The 23,452-nt window shown below is 36.6% G+C and overlaps 1 protein-coding gene across 2 annotated transcripts in view; it reads left to right on the forward strand.

Moving 5' to 3' along the window:
* The window catches only part of LOC101690827 (28S ribosomal protein S28, mitochondrial), a 111,267-nt gene extending 88,430 nt beyond the window's left edge, over window positions 1-22,837 (forward strand). The window contains exons 3-5 of one of the 2 annotated variants that reach the window (XM_045063179.1): window positions 1,600-1,659; window positions 22,320-22,483; window positions 22,714-22,837. In XM_045063179.1, coding sequence (XP_044919114.1) covers window positions 1,600-1,659; window positions 22,320-22,483; window positions 22,714-22,715 — 226 coding nt within the window. In that variant the 3' untranslated portion in view covers window positions 22,716-22,837. Of the gene's footprint in view, window positions 1-1,599; window positions 1,660-22,319; window positions 22,600-22,713 lie in introns of those variants that run through there. The other variant, XM_004774233.3, reaches the window with a different exon arrangement.
* The last annotated feature ends 615 nt before the right edge of the window (window positions 22,838-23,452 follow it).

A 23,452-nucleotide genomic window follows, 5' to 3' on the forward strand; every position in this document is an offset into this window, starting at 1 on the left:
ACCCAGTAACATAGTGAAAAGAACAAAGATGAGAATCAGAGAGATTAGGGTTTGAATCTTGAGCTGTACTATTCTTTATCTGTATGACTTTGGGAAAGTTTTTTCATTTGGAGAACGGTGATAGTAACATCCACTTTTGAATTGTTTGTGTGAAAATAAGTGAGTTAACATGTAAATAGTAGGGACTAAATAAAGCTCCATTAAAAAAAAAAGTCCAGTGTTCAGTGAAGGGCTATGTGTTTCTGTGGCATATCCCCTACCTGTGTCTTGGTAATAGGTTGTCCACATTTAACTGGGTAGACAAGCATTCCCCACAGTACATTTATTTAGTAATTGAATCAGAAAGTGTCTGTCATTCTTAAAAGTTGTACTATTTGTTGATAGGTCTTCATTTATGTAGTTTGCTATTATGCCTTTTTTTATGAACATGACTTGGTGGTATACTACTGAACACAAAAAACAAATTAATTGGCTTTTATAATAATAATACTTTAAAAATATAACATGAACTCTACTTGTATATAGTGAGGAGAAATCCAGACCACAAACCAGGTACTTTTTTTTATTGCTTTTTTGGTGATGGTATTTATTTATTTATTTATTTATTTATTTATTTATTTTAAAGAGCATGCCCTTGGGGCCAGGGCAGAGGATAAGGGAGATAATCTCAAGCAGGCTCCCCACTGAGCACGGAGCCTGACAAAGGACTCTGTCTCAGGACCCTGATATCATGACCTGAGCCAAAATCAAGAGTCAGATGCTTAAATGAGTGAACCACCCAGGTGTCCCTCCAATGATGGTTTTTATTTATTTAATTTATTTTTTTAACAGTGATGGTTTCTAAACACCATGTAGTAAATCAGTATCACTTGCTAGAGTACAGCTCTTTCTCATTTATTTAACAGCTGCTTTGGAAACACTTTTTTTTTTTTTTTTTGGCCACTTTAAACAAATTATTTTATTTTTTTCCAAAAGAAATACATAGGTTAGCAGAATCACAAATAGCCATGTAGTTTAAAACTAGTTTACAAAATGTGTCATGGAAAAAGAACAGTGTAACTCAAGGGATCAAGTCCATATTTTACATGGTTTCAGAACTCATAGATTTCTCTTTGTAGCTTTCTGGCTCCTATGCAAGATGTCATAGGAGAGTAAACATATTAAATTTACTGTAAAGACTCCTTTTAAAATAAAAGTGGTAAGTGATTTTCTTAATAATCCAGTTTTATTTTTTTTAATTTGTATTTTTTGGAAAGCTTTTATTTGCTTATTTGACAGAGAGAGAGATCACAAGCAAGCAGAGGGAGAGGGAGAAGCACACTCCCCTCTGAGCAGGGAGCCCTATATGGGGCTCAATCCCGGGACTCTGGGATCATGACTTGAGCCGAAGGCAAATGCTTAACCATCTGAGCCACACAGGTGCCTCTTTAATTCAGTTTTATAGTGTAAGGCAATGTCAAACTATGAAAGGTAAAAATACACTCTATATCATCTTTGATTTAAGAAATAAAAAAATTCCATTATTTTCCACTTACTCCATTTCTACCAGTAATGACACACACAAATCATAGTTATCTGTTGTTGTTGTTGTTGTTTCAGTCTACTGAAACTGAGAGATGCACATCACATGGACTGGTCTTTCAGGCCATGTATAGCAGTGTAAGTCAGCTTTATCTTCATTAAACTTTCTGAATTGTAATTTTGTGATTGTCCACTGTTACTTAAAATGATAAACCATGAGATGTTTCCATTCCTAGTCCCTTAGGTACTAATTCTCCCTTCCTCTTTGTCTCTTGCTATAGCTTTCATGTGAAGTTTTATATGATTTTCAGTGGAACAGGTTTTGAAAACACAATGTATCTTTTAAAAAATTTTTTATTAGAGAGAGTGCGCACACATGAGTTGGGGGGAGATGCAGAGGAAGGGGGAGAAACAGGCTCCCCACTGAGCAGGGAGCCTGACACAGGGCTCCATCCCAGGAACCTGGGATTATGACCCGAGCATAAGGCATAAGCATCAGAAGGCAGATGCTTAACTGACTGAGCCACCCAGTGCCCTGAACACATATCTTTAAGAAGAAATGAGTTATCCTTTATTTCCTTAATGATAATAAATTAAATTTTGGTATTATTTAAGAAGGCAATAATTTAGGGGCTTTTTACTGGTTCTGAAACTAAGAGCATATTATGAAATAAAGAAACTGGTCATATGACCATGAAATAATACTATTACTAACATTTTAATTTTCTGAGCAAGGATATTATTTTTAGATGATTTTTTAATTGATTGATTTATGTGAGTGAGGAAAGGGGCAAGGGAGAGGAAGAGAATCTCAGGCAGACTCCTTGCTGAGCATGGAGTCTGATACAGGGGCTCTATCTCACGATCTTCAGATTATGACCCGAGCTGAAATCAAGAGTCAGATGCTTAACCGACTGAGCCATCCAGGCGCCCTAGCAAGTATATTTTTTTAAAAAGTGGGTTGCCATCATATCTCATTTTTTTTGTTTATAATGATTTATTTGATTATAACATTTTGTATTTTTGTAATACTTATTTGGTCTAAATTAGTTTTTTGGGTTTTTAAAAAATTTTTATTTATTTTCTTTAATTTCTTTTAAGTCTTCCAGAATATCTCATATTTTATAACCTACTCTTTTCATTTATTAACTATATAGTAAGAATACTTTTATCATATAGTCTCTTAAACTATATTTTTATTGGTTGTATAGTATTCCTTGTAGAGATGTATCCTAATTTATTTAACAAGTGTGCTATGGTTAGATACTTGGCTGTTTCTAAATTATTTGTTCTAAGTAAAGGTATAGTAAACATCTTGATGCCCAACTCTTCTCACTTGTTTTGGTTAAAATCCTAAAAGTAAAATTGCTGGGCCAACTGGTATAAATACTCATTTTACCAAATTGCTCCCTAGAAAGGTAGTACTGGTTTAAAATCCCAGCCAGTCTATTCCTTCACAAACTTAGGTATTCTGTTTTCAAATATTAATCATATCAATAGCGAAAGTATCTAGTTTTAATTTCATCTATTTGATTATTAATAAAATTGAGCATTTTTGTTTGTTTGTTTGGGGAGCAGATAGAAGTTGTGGGCCTAACATGTCATTTATCTCTAAGAAATTCCCAGTTATATTCCGTATTCATTTCTGTCTTGTTTGCCTTAATTTTTTTTTTAACTTCTTTAAGCCCAAATACTGATTTGAGGTTAAGGTAAACATAACAGAAGTCTTTACCAAAATGTAATATTCTTATGGAACTAATAGCTTATATTGTAAATTTTCTACAGGGTATCTGTCATTTACAAGGTTTTTTATTCTTGAGAATATATTGCCATTCTTTTATATTTTATTTGAATTTATGACTTTCTAAATATAAATAAAATTCTAAAATATTCTGAGAATTGAATAGCCTCTTTGTATTAGGGAACTCAACTTTAAAGTCAGCAATTTTTAGATGATCACAAGTCTAAGATCAAATGAAATCAGAAAACAAATTAACTTTATTATGTGTTCAGGATGTAGACTCAAAGTAATAATGGATGGCAGATGTAGTTGTTTGACTGTCATGTTAAACAAACAAACAAACAAATAAATAAAAGGGAAGAGGAAAGGAATGAAAGACAATTTCCTTACCAAGCAATCACACAGTTTATTGTCTAGGAAATAAAAAAAGAAGAAAACAGAGAAAACAGAGCCAGTGCTGTGTACTGTGGAGCACACAGATGTTCCTCTTGGCAACCATACAGTAGTAGGCAGGACTGGGGTTTTCGCAGACATAGAATGTGAGCCTTCTTTGTTGGAGACACAGTGTTGCCTGTGGTGGGAATTGCTGCAGTGATGGGAAAGTATCGTCATGTATTGTTGGATTGCTGTGATTTTCAATAGAGACAGTACATTAAAGTAGCTTTGTGGGCAGTGGATTGTTTCAGCCAAGCCTGGCTCGTAACACACTCCTCTTGGCAAACTCTATTTAAAAGGTAGAGCTGGCAGCGTTTTGTGGTCATGGAGCCTGTCCCATCCTTGGACATCGGAATTACTTTTTGCTAGCACTAGTTTTTAACAACCAATTTATTTACTGTGACCTAACAAAGGAGTTTGCCACTATAAAGCTAGAACTGTAACCACTTTTCAAATGGAACTATTTCTTTTTTTTTTTTTTAATTTCTTTCATTTTTACAGTAACCAAACTAGTCTTTTTCAGAATTGTTGGGGAAAGTATCTTTTTAATTGAGTTGCTGCTGCTTAGCCTGCTTGTTCGTTTAGGATAAGGTTTTGTTACAGAATAGAAGGTGGAAAACATACATGTTTTATATTAGCATTGGCGTTTTTTTTTCAATATATTAAGTACTGTATTGTGAAATGTTTAAACCATATGTTTAAATCTAATCACTAGAAGGCAAAAGTAAGTATTTTTTAATTAGCCTGCCACTGTTACCTGTCCTAGTCTTCCCTGTGATTTACTTGAAGTAGAACAATTAGCTGTCCTGTACTAGATGCTAACAAAGATTTTAACTGTATTTTAAGGTTAAAATTTAAACTTTAAGGATTGATCCTTGAATTGCTTTTAGTTGCCCTCCCTTTCCTGCTTTTATGTTAAATATAACATTGAATGAATTTTTATGGCCTTTTAGTTGCTTAGATAAAGTCTAAACAAGAAAGGAGACTATCAAAAATCATAGAGACTGGAACCCTTACAGTCACCCCTAATTAGATGGGATTGTTGAATAAGAGATTGAGCTAGTATGTTCATGGAGGCCTAGTGCTTGCAAGAGCCAGAAAAAAGTGAGACCCAGAGAAATTAACCAGTAATAGTCTCTTTGTTTGTGAGGAGTCGGTCCTAATTGATTTTAAAGCTCCTGATTCTCACATTTAAGTCTCTTCTGTGACCTTCAGTCTCATCAAATCAAAGCAACATTCATTATCTGAGCTCCTACTCTGTTGAAGGATTCATCAGATATGATCCTTACCTTGAAGAAACCTACATTCTGGTTAGAAAACAAGCCATATACTCATTCAAAGTTGTAAGTAATGAAAGATTTTTAATAATTCAATAATAAAAGTCATACCTTAGAACACTGCTTAAATGGCCAAATGAACTACATAAACGATAATTATTCTTGAAACTCAGTAAAAGGTATATATCTTTAGGCTAGGGTAGTCAGAGAGAAGCCTTTTTCATAGAAATTGGGTTTTGAGGGCGCCTGCATGGCGACTGCCTTAGGCTCAGGTCATGATCCCAGGTCCTGGGATTGAGTTTTATACCAGGCTGCTACCTCAGCAGGAAGTCTGCTTTTCCCTTTCCCTCTACCCCTCCCCGCTGCTGATGCTCTCTCTCTCAAATAAATAAATAAAAATCTTTAAAAAAGAAAAAAGAAATTGGGTTTTGAGGTAGGTCTGGATTTTCTCGTCTGCCTCATTGGTGAATTTCCACTTACTCTGTAAAATTTAACATAAATACCAGTTATTCTCCCTAGGGAGAATGTCGTAGAGAAATGTCCCTGACATTTTTTTCTCTAATAGGCCTAAGTGCATTTACATATACCTCTAGTATAGTATTCCATATTTTGTTATAGTTGCTTATCTCTCCTGCTAGACTTCTGAGCTCCTTAAGATCACAATTATTCTTCATATCCCATGTATCTGTGTGGTATATACAAATAGGAATTCATATGAAAATGACACATTGTTACGGACTGAACTATGTTCCCCCAAAGTTTGTATGTTGAAGCCCTAACCCTTAATGTGACTATATTTGGCAAAAGGACCTATAAGAAGGTAATAAACGCTAAGTGAGGTCATTAAGGTGGGATCCTAATCCAACGGGATTGGTGTCCTTGTAAAATGAGAAGAGACACAGGATCACTCTCTTGCTATGTGTGCACTCAGTAAAGGCCATGTGAGGACATAGTGAGAAGACAGCAGTCTGCAAGCTGGGAGCATAAGTGCAGGAGTAATACTCCTTTGGAAAATTTTAGAAGCCCTGCAACCCTAGATCCCACTGCACATCTTTGAAAACTGTCAACTGTTGTCTGTCTTCGTAAGGATTCAACTCTCTATCGCCAGATTAGTTTGCCTGCCTCAGAGAACCTCACAGCCGGGCCTATGCCAATTATGATAGGAAATAGGTGGTTGTGCACCTGCCTAAATTGTTTGTGAAACTAAGAGGAACACAAGCAGTGTATTAAAGAATCAGCTCAGCTCTCCTCTGATCCTGAATGACTTAGAACCCAGGACGGGCAGTATTATCTGTGGAGCTAGATCTGGTTGCTCTAAGTCTGCAGTTTGGTATGCCAGCGCAGCCTAGATCTCACAGTGCATTTGCCTGTGGACAAGTTCCACCCAGTGTCTTTCCATCCCTGTCCTCTACAGTTCATTTTCCAAAGCACAGCCCAAGCAGTCTTAAACAGAAACCTGATCATGCTTTTCCCTTCTACTTGCGCTTTTCATGAACATCTAAAAAAAAAAAAAACAAAAAAAAAACAAACCCCAAACCTTTTACATTGGCGTATGAAGCCCTGTCTGGCCTACCTATCTGCCTCTGGCTCCTACCCGTCTCCCTGTCACCCAGGGCTCCCCAGCCATACTGGTTTTCTCTTGCTTCTCCAATCATGCCAACTTTGTCTCACCTTTGAGCCTTTGCACTAACCGTGCCCCTGCTGAAGTGCTCTGCCCCCATCTTTACATAGCTGACTCTGCTCATTCAGGGATCCACTTAAATTTGTCACTTCTTCAGAGATTCCTTCCTTCACCACCCAGCCCAGTGTCATCCATCTCCATCGTATCACCTTATTTTAATTTTCTCTACAGCACTGACTCCTCCCTGGTTGGTTTATTGTCCTTTTCTACCACATTGTAAACTCTGTGAGTGCTGGAACCCCGTCTTACACACTGGTTACTCCAGCACCTAGAACAGTACCTGCTGCAGCTGGGCTTTTCAGAAATACTTGTTGAGTGACTAAACCAGTGAACAAATGGACAGGTTGGAGTGCCAGATCTAGAGCAAGCAGTCATGCCAGGCCCATCCTCCTCAGCGCTCATACTCTGTTCCCATATGCCTGGTCACATGGGTCCTGCTCTCAACAGAGAGGTGCTCTAGGGTCTAGAAACACACTTGCTCCAAAGTCCAGCTGCTATTGCTTATCAAGATTAGCTAATTGACATCCATCAAAAGTTAAATCCGATTTCTGTGAACAGGGCATCTTTGGAAACTTTTTTGTCAACTATTCTCCATCCCCAACAGGCGTCAGCCCCCTGCCACATCAATTTGCCAGCTGCAGTAAACCCTACAGCTGGACCTACATTAATTGTGACAGAAAGTAGCTAGTTATACGCCTGAAGTATTTATTTGTTAAATCAGGGTGTGTCCTGACTAAACTTTTATGGTATTCTCTTGTGCAGTCTTGCCAAAAATCCTAGTAGGGTAGGTACTATGGTGATTCCTATTTCACGAAAGAAGATAGCCTTGTCCAAGATTGCATAATGATCATAGAATTGTTCACATAAAATGAGAAAATCAGGAAAAAGAATTGTTCTTAAACACAGTCAGTTTGTTATCCAAGGTTTTAGTTATCTAGTCAGCAAAACTGTAAACTATGGCTTTCTTTAGCTGTTAATATGATGTGACATTTGTTCTCTGAACAGAATATAGCTGCTCATTCATGTTTTCTTAGCAAGTTCAGAAGTTCCAGAATCTTGAGATTTTTTTCTCCCATTTTGTAGGCACTGATTTAGAAAGTCCATATACCCTGGGCAAGGGAATCTAGATGCAGGTAATAAGAATTTGAGAGGGGAACTGAGTGCTTGTCAAAGTTAAGAATTTCTTATTAAGGACCACTAATCCTTTTTGTTGTAAAGGGAAGAATTAAATCACTGTGCTATCTTGCATTGCTTTACTTTAAAGACATAATTTATTTAACGATACTTATATTAGTCAAAATGCTAACGTAACACTTCTTACAAATTTTAGTCTGTTTTCAATGTTGTTTTCTGGGTAGTAAGAACTTTAAAATAATTTCATTATCTAGCCCCAAAGAAATAACCGTAGCCTCCTATCAAATAAAAGCAAAAAGCAAACAAAAAAGCTTTTATTTTAATTGTAATTATAATAGGTGCTTTGATTTTGGTTCAGAGATAATCAAATTTCTTTTTTTGCAGAATTCCATTCCAAGATTTTTGACTTGACAGTATTTTACTCTATTAGCATTTAGAGCAAAATCACTCTAGATACCAATGTTCTCAGAAACAGTATCTTTTCTTAAATCAGAAGGAAAAAAATTCCCTGTGATTTCCTCCATTAATATACAAAACTACCAGTTCTCTTTCCAGCCAACTTTGTTAGAAGTTCTTCTTCATAGTAACCTGAAGTGTGCTAAGTTGGCCATCCTATAATTTCTACCCGTTTTTCTTATTTCTCTTTTTTGGAGGTACACAGAATAGATGCATGAAATAAATATTGTGACCTCTTTAATATTAAAGCCTTTCAGATTCTTCACTCATGTAATAAGATCCTCTTGTTCAACCTGCTAAATGCTTTCCTTCCCTTAACTCATCATTCAACATAGCATTATTTTACCATCTTCTTTAGGATAGACCCCAAATAACAATGACCCTATGATTGTGTTATCCAGGTGGATGACGATTCTCTAGATATAGTCAGAGAAGTGAAAGGCGATTGGGATTATTATGTGAAATACACATTTGTACTAATTCTGCCAAAAATTCCATTAACTTTTGGGGTTGCAAAGCCACATTGCTAACTTTTATTGAGCTTGAACGTAATCTAAAACTACAGTATCACATGAAATACCTTTAAACTAGTTAGTTTTCTTTTATATTTCTGATTTCCAGCTTCTCTAAGCTTCTGTGACCCCAGTTTTTAATTAAAGGGCATGAATTAGAGTGTTTAATAAATATGCCCAGATTTGGAGGTGCAAAAGGCAGATATCAACCAAAGCTTGTCAGTGTCAAGTCACAAGCTCTATTCCAAGTCTAAGGGTCTTTTTAAAACCAACCTAACTTCAGTATTGGCCTGTGATAGGAGTTTTGTCTTCCACCCCCTGAACCTTCTACCCTCCCTCCACCTCCCCCTTCCATCTTCTCTCCTCACTGATGCTGGTTCTTGGCCTACACTGGAGATTGTTTAAAAATTTGAGACACTCTGAATTATATGAAATCTGAAGTATGGGTCCAATTCTTTTATAAAATATTCTCCTTTCTCATCCTTGCCGGCCCACATAAGCTACTGCAATAACCATCTGTTAAGAATTTGGCTTTCCAAGGGTGCCTTGGTGGGCACCAAGTGGGTTGAGCCTCTGCCTTCAGCTCAGGTCATGATCTCAGGGTCCTGGGATGGAGCCCTGTGTTGGGCTCTCTGCTCAGCAGGGAGTCTGCTTCTCCCTCTCTCTCTCTCTCTCTGCCAGCTTGTGATCTCTGTCAAATAAATAAATAAAATCTTAAAAACAACAACAACAAAAAAAGGCATCTGGTAGTCTCATCTCTTGTTGAAAGGGTGCAGAAATCAGGACCAATCTGCTAAAGTAGTTCTATGTCCCGCCAAGGTAGAATATGGCTCTTCACTCTGTTTTTGAATCTGTGGGATTGGTAGGGGACAGGATAGTTTCTTTCTTGTTGGTATCCCCTTACCTCATAAAGATATTGAGTAGGTATTTGTTGAAAATTTAATAATACTTATTTAATAAGTAATTAATTTAGAGAGAGAGAAACAAGAGAAAAAGAAAAAAGGAAACTCTGAAAATGGGTTGGTACAATGAATTTAGAAGTCTTCTGTTTCTTAATGTAGTCAAAAGTGCAGAGAATTAGGAATCTGGAGAGAGAGATTCTACCAGTAGAGGAAATAATCAAAGATGTTTTAGAGCTGAGGTAATGAGATAACATCTGCCATAAGATAATTTTTTGAAGTAAATTTATTCTTGTTGTATATATTCGTGTTAGGTTTTCAAGCACTGTGGAAGTGATTTTGAAATCTTTTGGTCATGAAAATACATTCTTAACTGCAGTAAATCTTACATAGCCAACATAAAATGATTCAGCCCTTTGCTTAGATGAAAATACATATTAATCTCTTCAGTATTCATAATGGCAAAACAACTTTGTTCGTCTCATATTTTAAAAGTGCAGTTCTAATTTTGACCTTCTACATAATATCTGTACCGCATGCACTTGTTAGGAAATTAAAGCTCGAATTGCGCAAGATTCAGCTTGGCCCAGAAACTACCATGAACGATTCATTTGGAATTTGATTGAGACAAAGACTCAGAGAATCTAATTTATGAACACATTAGCCAGTGCTTTTTGAACGAGGTCAGGGGACCAGACCCATTTAAGGAGCTTTTTCCCAAATGTGCATGAATCTTCGGCTCTACCTCATTGATTTTGATAGAGTAGGTCTGGGTTGGACCCTTGGCATCAGTATTTTTAGGAAAAGAAAGAAGAAAGGGGGGAAAAGTATAAAAAGCTTCCATGAGCAGTTTTATGCCTTCCAGTTCTGATTCCCTGTAGAGTCAACAAATCTGTCCCTATAAAATTATAAGGTAATTTCTGGATTTCATTACCCCCCCCTCCCTCAGCTCCAAATTCAAACTCAATGCCTTCAATGACTTTTATTTTCCTTTTGTTTCTTTTATATACATTGAAGATTGCTACTAGACTTGTTCATTTGAACAGTGTTCTAGTGACTTCTATAAATCCATATTTGAAGTTACTATGCTTTCAGTTGTCTCTTAATACTTTATATAAGTATGAATATGGTAAATTCCATGATGGCTAGTATTTATTGAATATGTATTATGTGCCAGGCACATTCCATACCTTATGATGCATGAAGCTTCACATCAGCTTTGCCGGGTGTTAGATATTACCCTTCTTTTACAGATAAATGAACAGTCCATTCCTCAGTCACTGAGTCAAACCTAGATCTTTCTACAATGATACAAAGTTCATACTCCTTCCTCTGTTCTACACTGACAAAACTTTTTTCTGGCAATACATACGTGTATTTGCTTAAAAATTATATACCCCAAAATATATCCACTTTTTGCTTCAGAGTCATAATACTAGTTCCAGGTTTGATCCCAGTGTTAGTCATCAGCATATGTGAGGTATCTCAAATCTTGATACATCTTATTTTGTAGCTCTGAGAAAAGATTATAACTATCATTGTTGATTCTGTATGTAATATATTACATTATATGTATATTCTACATTATTAAAAAGTAAAGTTATTAGAACTTTAAAATGTTTCATTTTCATATTTCATAAAATGAATCAGTGCTTGAATGAGACAAAACTTCTGTTTATGGTGACACAGAATACTAACTAGCACAGTAAAAGTTAAAAAGAACTTGGTTAAAGGGAAAAACAAAATCATACATTTATAGTAGAATTACAGAAAAAAAAAATCCTTATTTAAGACAATTGCAACTTGAGGGAATGCAGGTTGGTATTAGGAACAATATCCATTGCTCATTGCCATAATGGCCAGTAGGTTTCCAGTTGCGAGTTGATTTGCATTATTTATTTTGGCCTAGTGGATAAGCGCATTCTCTCTCTAGTTTTTTTGTTTTGTTTTTTAAGAGATAATCATTAGTTTTTTTCAAAAGGCTTTTGGTAATAATTAAGGTAGCAGAAGTTCTAGTTATAATTTTGTTTCCCATTTACATCTTCTAATGACCTGGGATAATAAATTAGAACTTGAGATTTGTGCTGCATTTTAAATTTTAATGACTGGAAATATTGGAGAACTGTAGAAGTTTATGAACATTTCCTACCTTTATTTTGTTAACCATAGCTGCTGTGCTTGATAATACAGTGTGGATAATACAGTGGTGAGAAAATCTTGAAAGACATCTGACAGATTGGACAGAAAGAAGCAATAGACCAGATAGGTCAGGGAAACATGGCAGATGGTATTTTGGAAAAGTGAGACAAATCCAGAATGCACCAAGTAGTTTGCATAGACTATTTAAGGCCATGATAATATTTTATGTGGCTAGTAAAAATTATTTAAAATCTTGCATTTTGTGTAAGTTTAATCAGTTTTGCACTTAAAATCATTTTACATTCTATCAGTTTTCAAATACTTAAGATTGTATGAAAGTAGAACAAAATCATAGAACTGCATAGATCTTTTCTAACACTATGCTTTTTAAAGATGAAGAAAGTGATGTTTACAAAGTTCATTTGAAGAACAAAGTACACACATTTCCACATATGCTCTCTCACTAGTATGTGTGCTTTTGTGCGTTCTGTCTCTCTCTCTCACACACACACGCACGCACTTGCACGCGCATGGACCAGTTGCTGGCTTCACATACAGATCAACATTACTATGAACATTTGTTTAAATTAGAAAAAATCAAGTTGGTATTAATTGAACCAGTTGAAATATCTTAACATTTCTCTTCAAAAAGGAAAAGGAAAAAATTTACTTCTTAAGTCTGAAAACTTAAATGAAGAATTGTATGAAAATCAGAAACAGTTCTAAACTGTTTTAATTCATTGAAATAAAAACATAGATGTCTAATGATTTAAAAAAAAACAACTCTTTTTAGAACTTCTGAGTTACGATTATAGCAAACCAGCTAAATTGACTAACAAAGTCAGAATTCCTCACAATATTCAATATTCTCTTTAGATACTAAGGTTTAATCCAAGCCTTATATTTGTCAGCTTTGTATTATTAATATATTTATATCAAAGAACTAGTCACAGGGATTCTCTCTATTTTAAGTCTATGAGAACCATCACTAGCATGCACTGACAGATGTTAAAGAATGTCTGTGGAAAGAATGTCAAAAACCTCTCCAAAGGAAAGTCTTTAAACCATGTCCTTAATAAAGAAATGCAAAACCAGATTTAATTGCCCTTTTCCTAAACAGCTCAGCCATGCAGGCTCATTTACTTCAGCATATGGTCTGAGAAAGTGCATAGTGGAAGAGAGCAGTCATGGTGAAGGCTGGGATTGAATCCATTTAGGCTGGAGTTCACCAAGATCAGTCAGAGGCAGGCACTTGAAGTTAAAAGAAAGAAACACACCAAGCAGTAGAAACACAGGCTATTTTTATTTTGAGTGCGCTCATTGGAGACATCCTATTTGCCTTTCGAGACAGCAGAAATACAAGATTCCTGAAAAAAACTAGTATCTGGGATGTTTTTCCTAATTTAAAAAAAAAAAAAAGTAAAAAACAAAATTGCATGAAGCCACAGAGATTTTTTTTTTTAATGTTGTTATTTGTTACCACTGAAAGTCATCATTTTTCTAATGGGAGGACAGTCAAAATAATGAGTTAGATGAACAGTGTGGCCTGTGTTTTATGTAAAAGGGAAGACATTATAAGCTTACATGAAGTGGTGGTAAATTCTTACCACCCCTAAAGGGATTAAGTTTATAGTTTTTGCCAGAAGTTGCAGGTAATTGAGAACTTGAGAAAAGGAAGAGGAAAATAAATCTGTGAATCCTTTCATACCACTTTGTGGCATTAGGCAAGTGATTTTACTTCCATGTGTCTTGTTTTTTTTTTTTTTCCATATATCTTATTTTTATGCCTGGGATATGGGGGAAACTATTTTTATGGAGAACTTAATTATAACCTCAAAATATCTAATAAGATAGTTTAGTTGCTTATGGGTCTAGTACAGTGTCACACGTATAGAATTGAGGAAGAATACAAAAGATAACAGAAAGGAAAGAAGTGTTTGAGGAGTTAGTAATGGCAAACATGTATCTGACTTTATTATTGCTGAATCTACTTAGTGCTAATCTAATTTATTACAACAAATTATTTCAGAGTGCTATCTTTCCTGCAAAACTAGCCTTTCTGCCACAATGTATATTTATATGTTGTGGGACAAATATGCTTCTCAATTTGAAATGGTCTAGAGCTGCACTGTGATGTGGCTTTTTAAATTAAATTTATATTAATTAAGTATAATTTAAAAGTTCAGTTCCTCATTCACACTAGCCATAATTCAAGTGCTCAAACCTTATCTAAAGTGTTTCTGTTTTCACAAAAAGGCATGTTGGGCTGTGGTGTTTGGTATTATGAATATTTTAGTTAAGTTTCTATCAGACCATGTCATTGAAAGATAAGAACCTAAATCATGTATTTTAGATGGCGGACATAGAGGCAACTGATCTACCAAGGCAAAGAGTAGGCCAAAGGTTAAACTATAAAGAAGATACACTTACCACATGTAGCAAAACACAAAAATAAAATGGTGGTATTGTTTATGGTGATGTGATTTTTCTGAAACAGTGAACATTCTGAACAAAGTCTTCTGTTCATTTACACAGCAATCACACTTCTGGAAATTTAGTGTATACTTAAACTTTTATTTAAAAAAAAATAACTTGGTATCTTTAGCAGATGTAGTTCTAGGCTTAGATAATTACAAGTAGGTTTTCCACCCACATCAGCGTCTAACACAGATGCAGGACAATTCTGTTGTGCAGAGAGTTCTGTATATTACAGAATGTCTGCATTCCACCCACCCTCTGCTAAATGTCGACCTGAGCATTGTGACAACCAAAAAGTATCTCCAAGCATTTCCAAGACATTTCAGAAAACCTGTGCTTTATGGTGGGCCCAACATCAAGACAGTGGGTCCATCCAGCCTCATACAATAATCATCTTAAACCTGTTTCTTTGTGCGTACTTTTTAATTGATTTATCTGTTTTCTTCCATATTTTTAATTTGAAGACATAATGCTGCTGTTTGTCTAATTCTTCTTTAATGACTGTCCTTACTCATTTCTAATAGGGTAGACTTAAGTGACCAAGGATAATAAAAGAAAATTTTTTCTTTACATTTATTATGAATTTTTTAATATTCTTTTTTAAATTAACATATAATGTATTATTTGCCCCAGGCGTACAGGTCTGTAAATCAACAGGCTTACATATTTCATAGCACTCACCATAGCATATACCCTCGCCAATGTCCATAACCCAACCACCCTATCCCTACCCCCCAAACCCCCACAGCAACCCCTCACTTTGTTTTGTGAGATTGAGAGTCTCTTACAGTTTGTCTCCTTCGTGATCCCATCTTATTATGGATTTTTATATCCATTAGAAAATAAAGCTGTATGGCTTTGTATGGGTTTAAGCATTAGCTCCATGAGCTTGTGCAGTAACTAGTCCTGGGTTTTCTTAAGAAGCACTTTGGAGATAAAACAGAAGTAATTGGGGCGCCTGGGGGGCTCAGTTGGTTAAGCAGCTGCCTTCAGCTCAGGTCATGATGCCAGGGTCCTGGGATGGAGCCCCACATTGGGCTCCCTGCCCAGGGGAGAGCCTGCTTCTTCCTCTTCCTGCCACTCTGCCTACTTGTGCTCTATCTCTCTGTCAAATAAATAAATAAATAAATAAATAAACAAATCTAAAAAACGAAACAACAACGACAAAACCAGAAGTAATTATCACAGGACCATGATGTGTCAATAAAATGAGAACTCATTTCTTATCCTTTGAGAGAGATAAACAGACTTAAAATATAGAGCAAGGCTGCTTAATTTTATTTTTTTATAAAGATTTTATTTATTTGTCAGAGAGAGAGCACAAGTAGGCAGAGTGGCAGGCAGAGGCAGAGAGAGAAGCAGGCTTCCCACTGAGCAAGGACCCTGATGCAGGACTCAATCCCAGAACCCTGGGATTATGAACCAAGCCGAAGGCAGCCACTTAACTGGCTGAACCACCCAGGCATCCCTGGGGCTGCTTAATTTTAGAGGTACATGGATGGCCTTCAGGTAATCTATGAACCCCTTCCACATTGTAGCAAAATTTTGTCATGGGTATCTGTGCAATTTTTAGAAGAGTCCATTGATACAATCAGAGGAATGAGGAAGAACTAGATAATAGAATAATAAAGCTCCATTATAAAAAGAAGACAGAAGAGACAGATTCAGGTTTAGAAAAACCATGAAAGGAGGTAGTTGATTAAGTTACCAGTTAAGGCTACTACTGAATTTAAAATGAAGCTAAAGATTGCTTCTTGGAAGAACAAATAATGAATCTATAGAAATTGCTATCTTCCTCTTCTAAGAAATGGCATATGTGAAAAACAGAAGTAGTTGCATAAAAGTCTTATTAACTCCACCAAAAGTTAATGAAGCAAGAGGGATAGCAGATAGGTAAAATGAGACACCTTTTCCTGCCCCTCCATTTTCCTGAGCCCCTCCTGAAAAGAGTACGAGAGTAGATAAATCACTGTGACCCTTTTGTGATTGACAGTATATATGGTTTTCTTGTTTTTAGTTAGATTGTGGTCAGTGCTGGGAAATGTGGACCGTTCAGTGTGTAGTTCTTTGAATTTTGCTTGCTTTTTTTCAGAGCTATTTTGCCTCATATCCTCACTGGAAATTCATCATTCATTTCAAAAGAAATGGTTTTCATTTTTATAGAACATTTTTGTTACCATCTTTTTAAAGAGAAGAATACTTACACCATTAAAATAAGTAAAATTTGAATCAAAGCAAATATGGGAAGAAAACCCACCTCCAAATTTCCCTTCTGTGGGAATCTTGTATTGATTCAGTCGGAACTGAAAGTGCTCTTGTACTCTGCATCACTCCAACATGGAGGACCAGTTTTTGCTGGATGTGTGTTGATGGTGGTGATGCTGGTGGTGATGGTGAGTGGTGGTGATAGCTAACAGTTATGAGCTTTATAAGGGCTCCGGCATGTGTTAATTCAGTTCATGCTCACGATAGCCTGGGACATTGGTTCCAATTTTACAAATGAGGACACCGAAACTGAGCTGAAGCAGCTCAGAGTTACTGTGAACATGTCTAGTTCTGTGCACGTCTAGTTATCTGACTCCAGAGCCCATGTTCTCAGTTACCCTATTGCCTTTTCTGGATTTTTATACTTAGGCCAAATCTTTGAATAAAGTGACCATTTAAAGGCTGCACAGACAATCTGAAAAAAGAGTTTACTAGCATATTCATTTTATTTTTTGTTTATTTTTTAAAAGACTTTATTTGAGAGAGTACGAGAGCGAGCATAAGTGGGGAGGAGGGGCAGAGGGGGAGGGAGAAGCAGACTGCCACTGAGCAGGGAGCCTGACTCAAGGCTTGATCCCAGGACCCTGGGATCATGACCTGAGCACAAGCAGATGCTTTACTGACTGAGCCACCCAGGAGCCCCTGGCATATTCATTTTAAATCTTGTTATGTGGAACAGTGGAAACCCAAATGAGAAGACTAAATAATGTTAGTGATTAGTGACTCCAGGACTACAGTACTGGAAGGTTCACCTCAAATTACATTGGAAGAAGTGGAGTTCTCGAAACACATTAGTTATTTCTTTTTTTTTTTTCTTCTTTAATAACGTATTTCAAAGTTAAAACAAGGATGAACTTCATATTAATTGTATGGCTCTGTTTCTGTTTGAGAAGTGTACTGACCTTTCCATGTCCTAGATTTTCCAAAACAGACAGTCTGAGTGCAGGGAGGCAGCCCCACTGCAGGCCATCAGTGGGCTTTGTTCAAGGAACTCTGTTTAGGTGCATTTCTCCATTATACATTCTTGACTTTCCCTCCCTCCCTTTTTTCCTTTTTTCCTTCCTTCCTTCCTTCCTTCCTTCCTTCCTTCCTCTCTTTCTTCCTTTCTTCCCTCCATTTCTTCCTTTACTTCATCAATCTATCTAAATGACCCTAACAGACTATCATCGCTATGGAAAACATCTGTTACTCTTGAAGCTTGTTAATGGTAGCCATAAAGTTTTGTCACAGGTCTTCATTTTACTGGTCTTTTGTGTTTATGTACACTGTCCTGTCCTCCTGCACTTGACTGTATATAATAAACATAATTCTAGGCCAGATTTTCTCAAGCGGTGACCAGAGGAGTCTGAATCAGAATCACCTGAGAAGCTTGCCAAAAGCTTACTCAGCTCCTAAGGTCCACCTCAGATTTGCCAGCTCACTCCCAGGGTGGTTTCCCTCCATTTGCATTTTTAACCAATACCGCAGGTGTTTCTGATGTACAGGAAGTGCAGAAACCACTGTTCCGAAGGCTACATTATGTGCCATGTATACGGCTGGTGCTGTGAGAGACAAATAGGAAATCCCTGCCCTTAAGGATCTTATAGTCTGATAAAGGAGTTAGCACACGGAAATAACTGTAATAATACAGAATAAAAATGAAGTACCATAAAAGTAGAAACCGCTACTCTAGATAGCAGAAAGAAGAGAGTAAAAGGTTTTTGTTTTGTTTTGTTTTATGTAGTGCACAATGTGTATATTTGGATAATATTTCTTTCAACACACATAAAGGCCTGCAGTTTCCTTTTCTTCTCCTTTTCCATCTCACTGCGTAATTCCCAGAATTTCCATACTTTTTAGAGATTAAGGCAAAGCTTTCAGATCATTAAAAGCTGCTGTGTGTGGGTGGCACAGTCGGTTAAGTTTTATACTCTTGGTTTCGTCTCAGTTCATGATCTCAAGGTCGTGAGTTCGACCCCTCTGTCAGGCTCTGCTCAGTGTGGGCTGTTCAAGATTCTCTCTCCCTCTCCCCTTCTCACTCGTTCTCTCTCTCTCTCTAAAATAAGTAAATCTTTAAAAAAAGAAAAAAGGCTACCACATCTAAAAATGGGGACAGAACTTTTGCTTTCCATAAATTACGAGGCATACTGGGCACTCATGGTGTTTCTGCTTTTATTTTAATTAGAGATTTTTATCATTAATATGACAGACACAGAATCACTTACACTGTGAACTTCTTTACTATGACATTGCCCAGAATTGTTTGTCCCTAGTGTTTGTGACTTGTTCAGCTGTTTTTATAAAAAGTCACGGTTCACTCCTCATGATTAGTTTATAATCTATGAGTAATGCTCCTACAAGTAAGTAAAAAGAAATAAGCCAACAATAAACCGTAGAAGAAGAAACCTAACATTTGTTAACCATTATATGCTAGGCACAGTGCCAGGCGGATTTCAGAGAGGCTAAGTAAATATACCAGTCCACACAGCTTGCTAAAGCCAAGAAAATAGAAATGCTAGATCATCTGTGACCTGGTGGCTTTTATCAGCAAGTGTCATATTAATTTATTGTCAGACTTTTGAGTGCCTGCTGCATCAGTACTGGAAAGATACAGAGATAAGTAACAGTGCCTGATCTTGGGGGAACGTACAGACTAAGGAGAAATCAGAGACTTACACAGTAACCAATAGAAGTATGTGAGGGGCACTAACATTTGCAGTCATATGCTAAGTGTTTTCAACATATTATCCCATTTAACATTCACCTGCAAAATGATTGGAATCGCTGTCATTGTAGATGAGGAAATTGTGGTTCAGAGCAAGCAGTTTACCCAGGGTTACCCAACTAGTAAGTCTCAGGGCTCAGATTCGCATCCAAGTGTATAACCGCAAAACCTTTTTCTTCCAAGGGAATTCCAGTCACGGAGTCTTCATTCTGACAAGGAGAATTCCAAGCTGCTCGGGAGCTACCTTTGATGTATCCAGTTCTACCTAGAACTTAAGAATCAATGGGCTAGACGATAAGGTCAGGTAGTCCTGGCAATAGAAGCCAAAGTACAGAAGAATAGCAGTATGTGGGAATGGATATTAGGCCAAGATAGGCAACCCATCTTGAGAAGCGAGCTAGAAACGTGGTCTCTGAGAAGATCACGTCAGACCTCAAATTTCAGCCAGGGGGTTGCAAGACTTGAAGGGTTAACTTCAAGAAATATCTGTTAAAGAAATGAACAAAACTTGCTAACTGGATGTTGCAGGAAAGGAGGGGAGGAAGGGTCAACCTGAGTCAAAGCTGATTGGATGAATTACAAGTCATGCTGCGAGGACAAATGAAAGAATCTATTAGAACATAGGTTACAGTCCAAGTAATGCAGAAAATAGTGTTGAGCTTTACCTTGTCTATGCACTAACCTTATTTTCCTGGTGGTTAATTCATTTAGAATATGTTCTATAATTGCTGTGTTCTAAGAATATAAAGCTATGCCTCAGTTAATATTCTAGGATATCTCTTTAATTTTTTAAACACATAGGTAGATCTGTGCTGTCATATACACACTCATGTATGCATACATGTAAATATACATATAGGAGGACAAAAAATATGACCAATTCACCGTTTTACAAAAGAATGTTTACTTCTATAGGCAGAAAAAATATGTTTTTAAAAAACCAAATATCCTGGGGCACCTGGGTGGCTGCATCAGTTAAGTGTCTTCCTTCAGCTCAGGTCATGATCCAGTCCTGGGATTGAGTCCCACATCGGGCTCCTTGCTCAGTGGGGAGTCTGCTTCTCCCTCTGCCTGCTGCTCCCCCTGCTTGTACTTTCTCTGTGTGTCAAATAAATAAATAAAAACTTAAAAAAAAAAAAAAAGAATCTTCATGTTTACTTAATGGACCATTTATAAAGTCCTTCAGAATACCTAATAAGACATTGTGTGGAGACTATTCATTGTATGGTCTAAAGTCCTTTTCCAGTGACTTTTTGGGAGAACTTTGTTTCTTTACTTTCCATTTATATAAAATTATTTAATTTTAAAATTAATATAGAATACTTAAAGTGCACAAGCATATCTCAGAAATAATGCAGGCTTAGTTCCAGACCACCACAATGAAGCAAATATTGCAATAACATGAGCCAGATGAATTTTTTTGTTTCCCAGTGCATGTAAAAGTTATGTTTACACTGTATGTTAGCCTATTAAATTGCAATAATAGTGTCTAAATTGTGTCTAAAAAGGCAATGTACAATTCACCCTTGAACAATGCATTGGTTAGGGGAGCTAACCCCCATTCAGTTGAAAATCCAGGTATAATTTTGGACTCCCCCAAAACTTAACTACTAATAGCTTACTGTTCACTGGAAGCCTTACTGATAATACAGTCAATTAACATGGTATTTTGTATATTATGTGTATTACATATACTATGTTCTTATAATAAAGTAAGCTAGAGAAAAGAAAATGTTATTGGGACACCTGGGTGGCTCAGTCAGTTAAGTGTCTCACTGTCAGTTTCCGCTCAGGTCATGATCTTAAAGTCGTGAGATCAAGCCCCACCTCAGGCTCCATTCTGGGCAAGAGCTCCTTTCTCTTCCTCTCTCTCTCCCCTTCCCTTGCTCGCACTTACTCTTTCACCGTCTCTCAAAAAAAAAAAAAAAAAAAGAAGGAAAAAAGAAAGAAAAAGAAAAAAGAAAGGAAAAGAAAATGTTATTGAGAAAGTCATAAGGAAGAGAAAGTACATTTACAGTACTGTACTATATTTATTGGGAAAAAATCCACCTATAAGTCAACCTGTGCAGTTCAAACCCTACAAAGTTTAACTGCATATACTTTTATTAAAAAATACTTTATTGCTAAGAACTACTAACCATCATCTGAGCTTTCAACCAGTTGTAATCACTGATCACAGATCATTGTAACAAATATAATAATAGTGACAAAGTTTGAAATGTTGTGCAAATTACCAGAATGTGACAAAGAGACACAAAGTGAGCAACTGCTGTTGGAAAAATGGTGGCAGTAACACTGATTCCACACAGAGTTGCCACAGACCTTCAATTGGTAAAAAATGTAGTATCCACATAGTGCAAAGGGAAGCATAGTGAAACAAGCTATGCCTGCATATTTCGGATCTTTAAAGATTTTTGGATTTCGGTCAGTAGCAATATTTTCATTTTCCTGCACCTTTTCGTAACATTGGTATTACACTCTTAAAACACTTGATCAAGGAAGAAGGAAAATGAGTTTAAGCTTTCATTTGGTATTATAAAATATGATTTTATTGACCAAGTGAGCCATAATGCATGTTATAGCTGTCATTACACTAAGTACAGTGCAGTCAAGCCCCAATAGTAAGATCCATATTTAGACTTTTTTCCATTTTGGTTTTGTAAAATTTCCTTTACTTTAAGAGAAGATTCTTCTTTCTTTAGAAGAAAAAAATATATCTGAAAATCTTTTTTTCCCTTTGATATCACTCTCTGATTTTAAAGAATGGGTGACATATTAAAATAAATGTCAGTTTCCCAAGAACTGACTTGTTTGACTTCTGGTTTGGGCTATGGTTTTATTTTGCTTATAAAATCTTTAAAAGTCACCTTAAGATAAAAATTCTGATGTATCTAAATCACTTTTCCGTCAAAAACAACTATTTCTGAAATACTGGTATAAAGATTTTTTCCCAAAAAGGTGTATTAACATCTTTATTTTGAGCTGCCACATTAAAAATAGAATTTGAGTTTTACTTTAAACTAGTTGTTGGTGTTATAATATGCAGAATTCATGGAACTGTTTTTCTTACTATTTAGGAAATACCAGAAGGGAACCAGAGTCCGGCTGCGGCTGTTAGATCTTGAACTTACATCTAGGTTCCTGGGAGCGACCACAGATACAACTATACTCGAGGCGGATGCAATTCTCTTAGGAATCCAGGAGAGTAAAGATGCAAAATCAAAAGAGGAACATCGTGAATAAGAAACAAACTTTGCTTGGGCGCCTGGGTGGCTCAGTGGGTTAAGCCGCTGCCTTCGGCTCAGGTCATGATCTCAGAGTCCTGGGATCGAGCCCCGCATCGGGCTCTCTGCTCGGCGGGGAGCCTGCTTCCTCCTCTCTCTCTGCCTGCCTCTCTGCCTGCTTGTGATCTCTGTCTGTCAAATAAATAAATAAAATCTTTAAAAAAAAAAAAAAAAAAAAAAAAAAAAAAAGAAACAAACTTTGCTTAATGGAGTCACTCCTGTTTTGTTGAACCCAGATATTCAAGAATGCAATTAGAAAATTGTGAATAAATGATTGAAAGAAGACACAATAAATGAAAGCTATAATTATAGCTCTTATTCGTTAGAATTTTCTTTAGCTGTTTCTCCCTACCCCTTGCCCCCTGCCTTTTACACCCACTCTTTCCTTTGACTGGGGTAATATAACTACTCTGAGAAATTCTATCATTCAATAAATATGTTTTGAGTGCTTGCTACCTGCATGGCACTGCTCGAAACAGCAGTAAACCAATTAGGTAAGATTGCTTGCTTTGTGGAATTTCCCTTTGGGGGAAATAGAAAATAAATGGGTGAAGTATGTAGTGTGTTAAGACAGTGATATGTGCCAAGGACAAAATAAGGCAGGGAAGACAGAGGACCTGAGTGAACATTTTTCCAAAGAAGACATAGAGTTGGCTAACAGGTCCATGAGAAGAGGCTCAACGTCACTCATCATTAGAGACATGCAGATTAAACCACAATGAGATCACCTCACACCTATTAAAATGGCTGTTATCATGAAGATAAGAAACAGCAAGTGTTGGTGAGGATGTGGAGAAAAGGGAAGCTTCTTGCACAGTTGGTAAGAATGTAAGTTGCTGCAACCACTATGGAAAACAGTACGGAGTTTCCTCAAATATGATCCAGCAATTTCACTTGTGGGTGCCTACCTGAAGAAAACAAAACAC

This window comes from Mustela putorius, unplaced genomic scaffold (assembly GCF_011764305.1).
Source record: "Mustela putorius furo isolate JIRA1106 unplaced genomic scaffold, ASM1176430v1.1 tig00003846_pilon_pilon_pilon, whole genome shotgun sequence".
In the NCBI taxonomy this organism is placed as follows: Eukaryota; Metazoa; Chordata; class Mammalia; order Carnivora; family Mustelidae; genus Mustela; species Mustela putorius.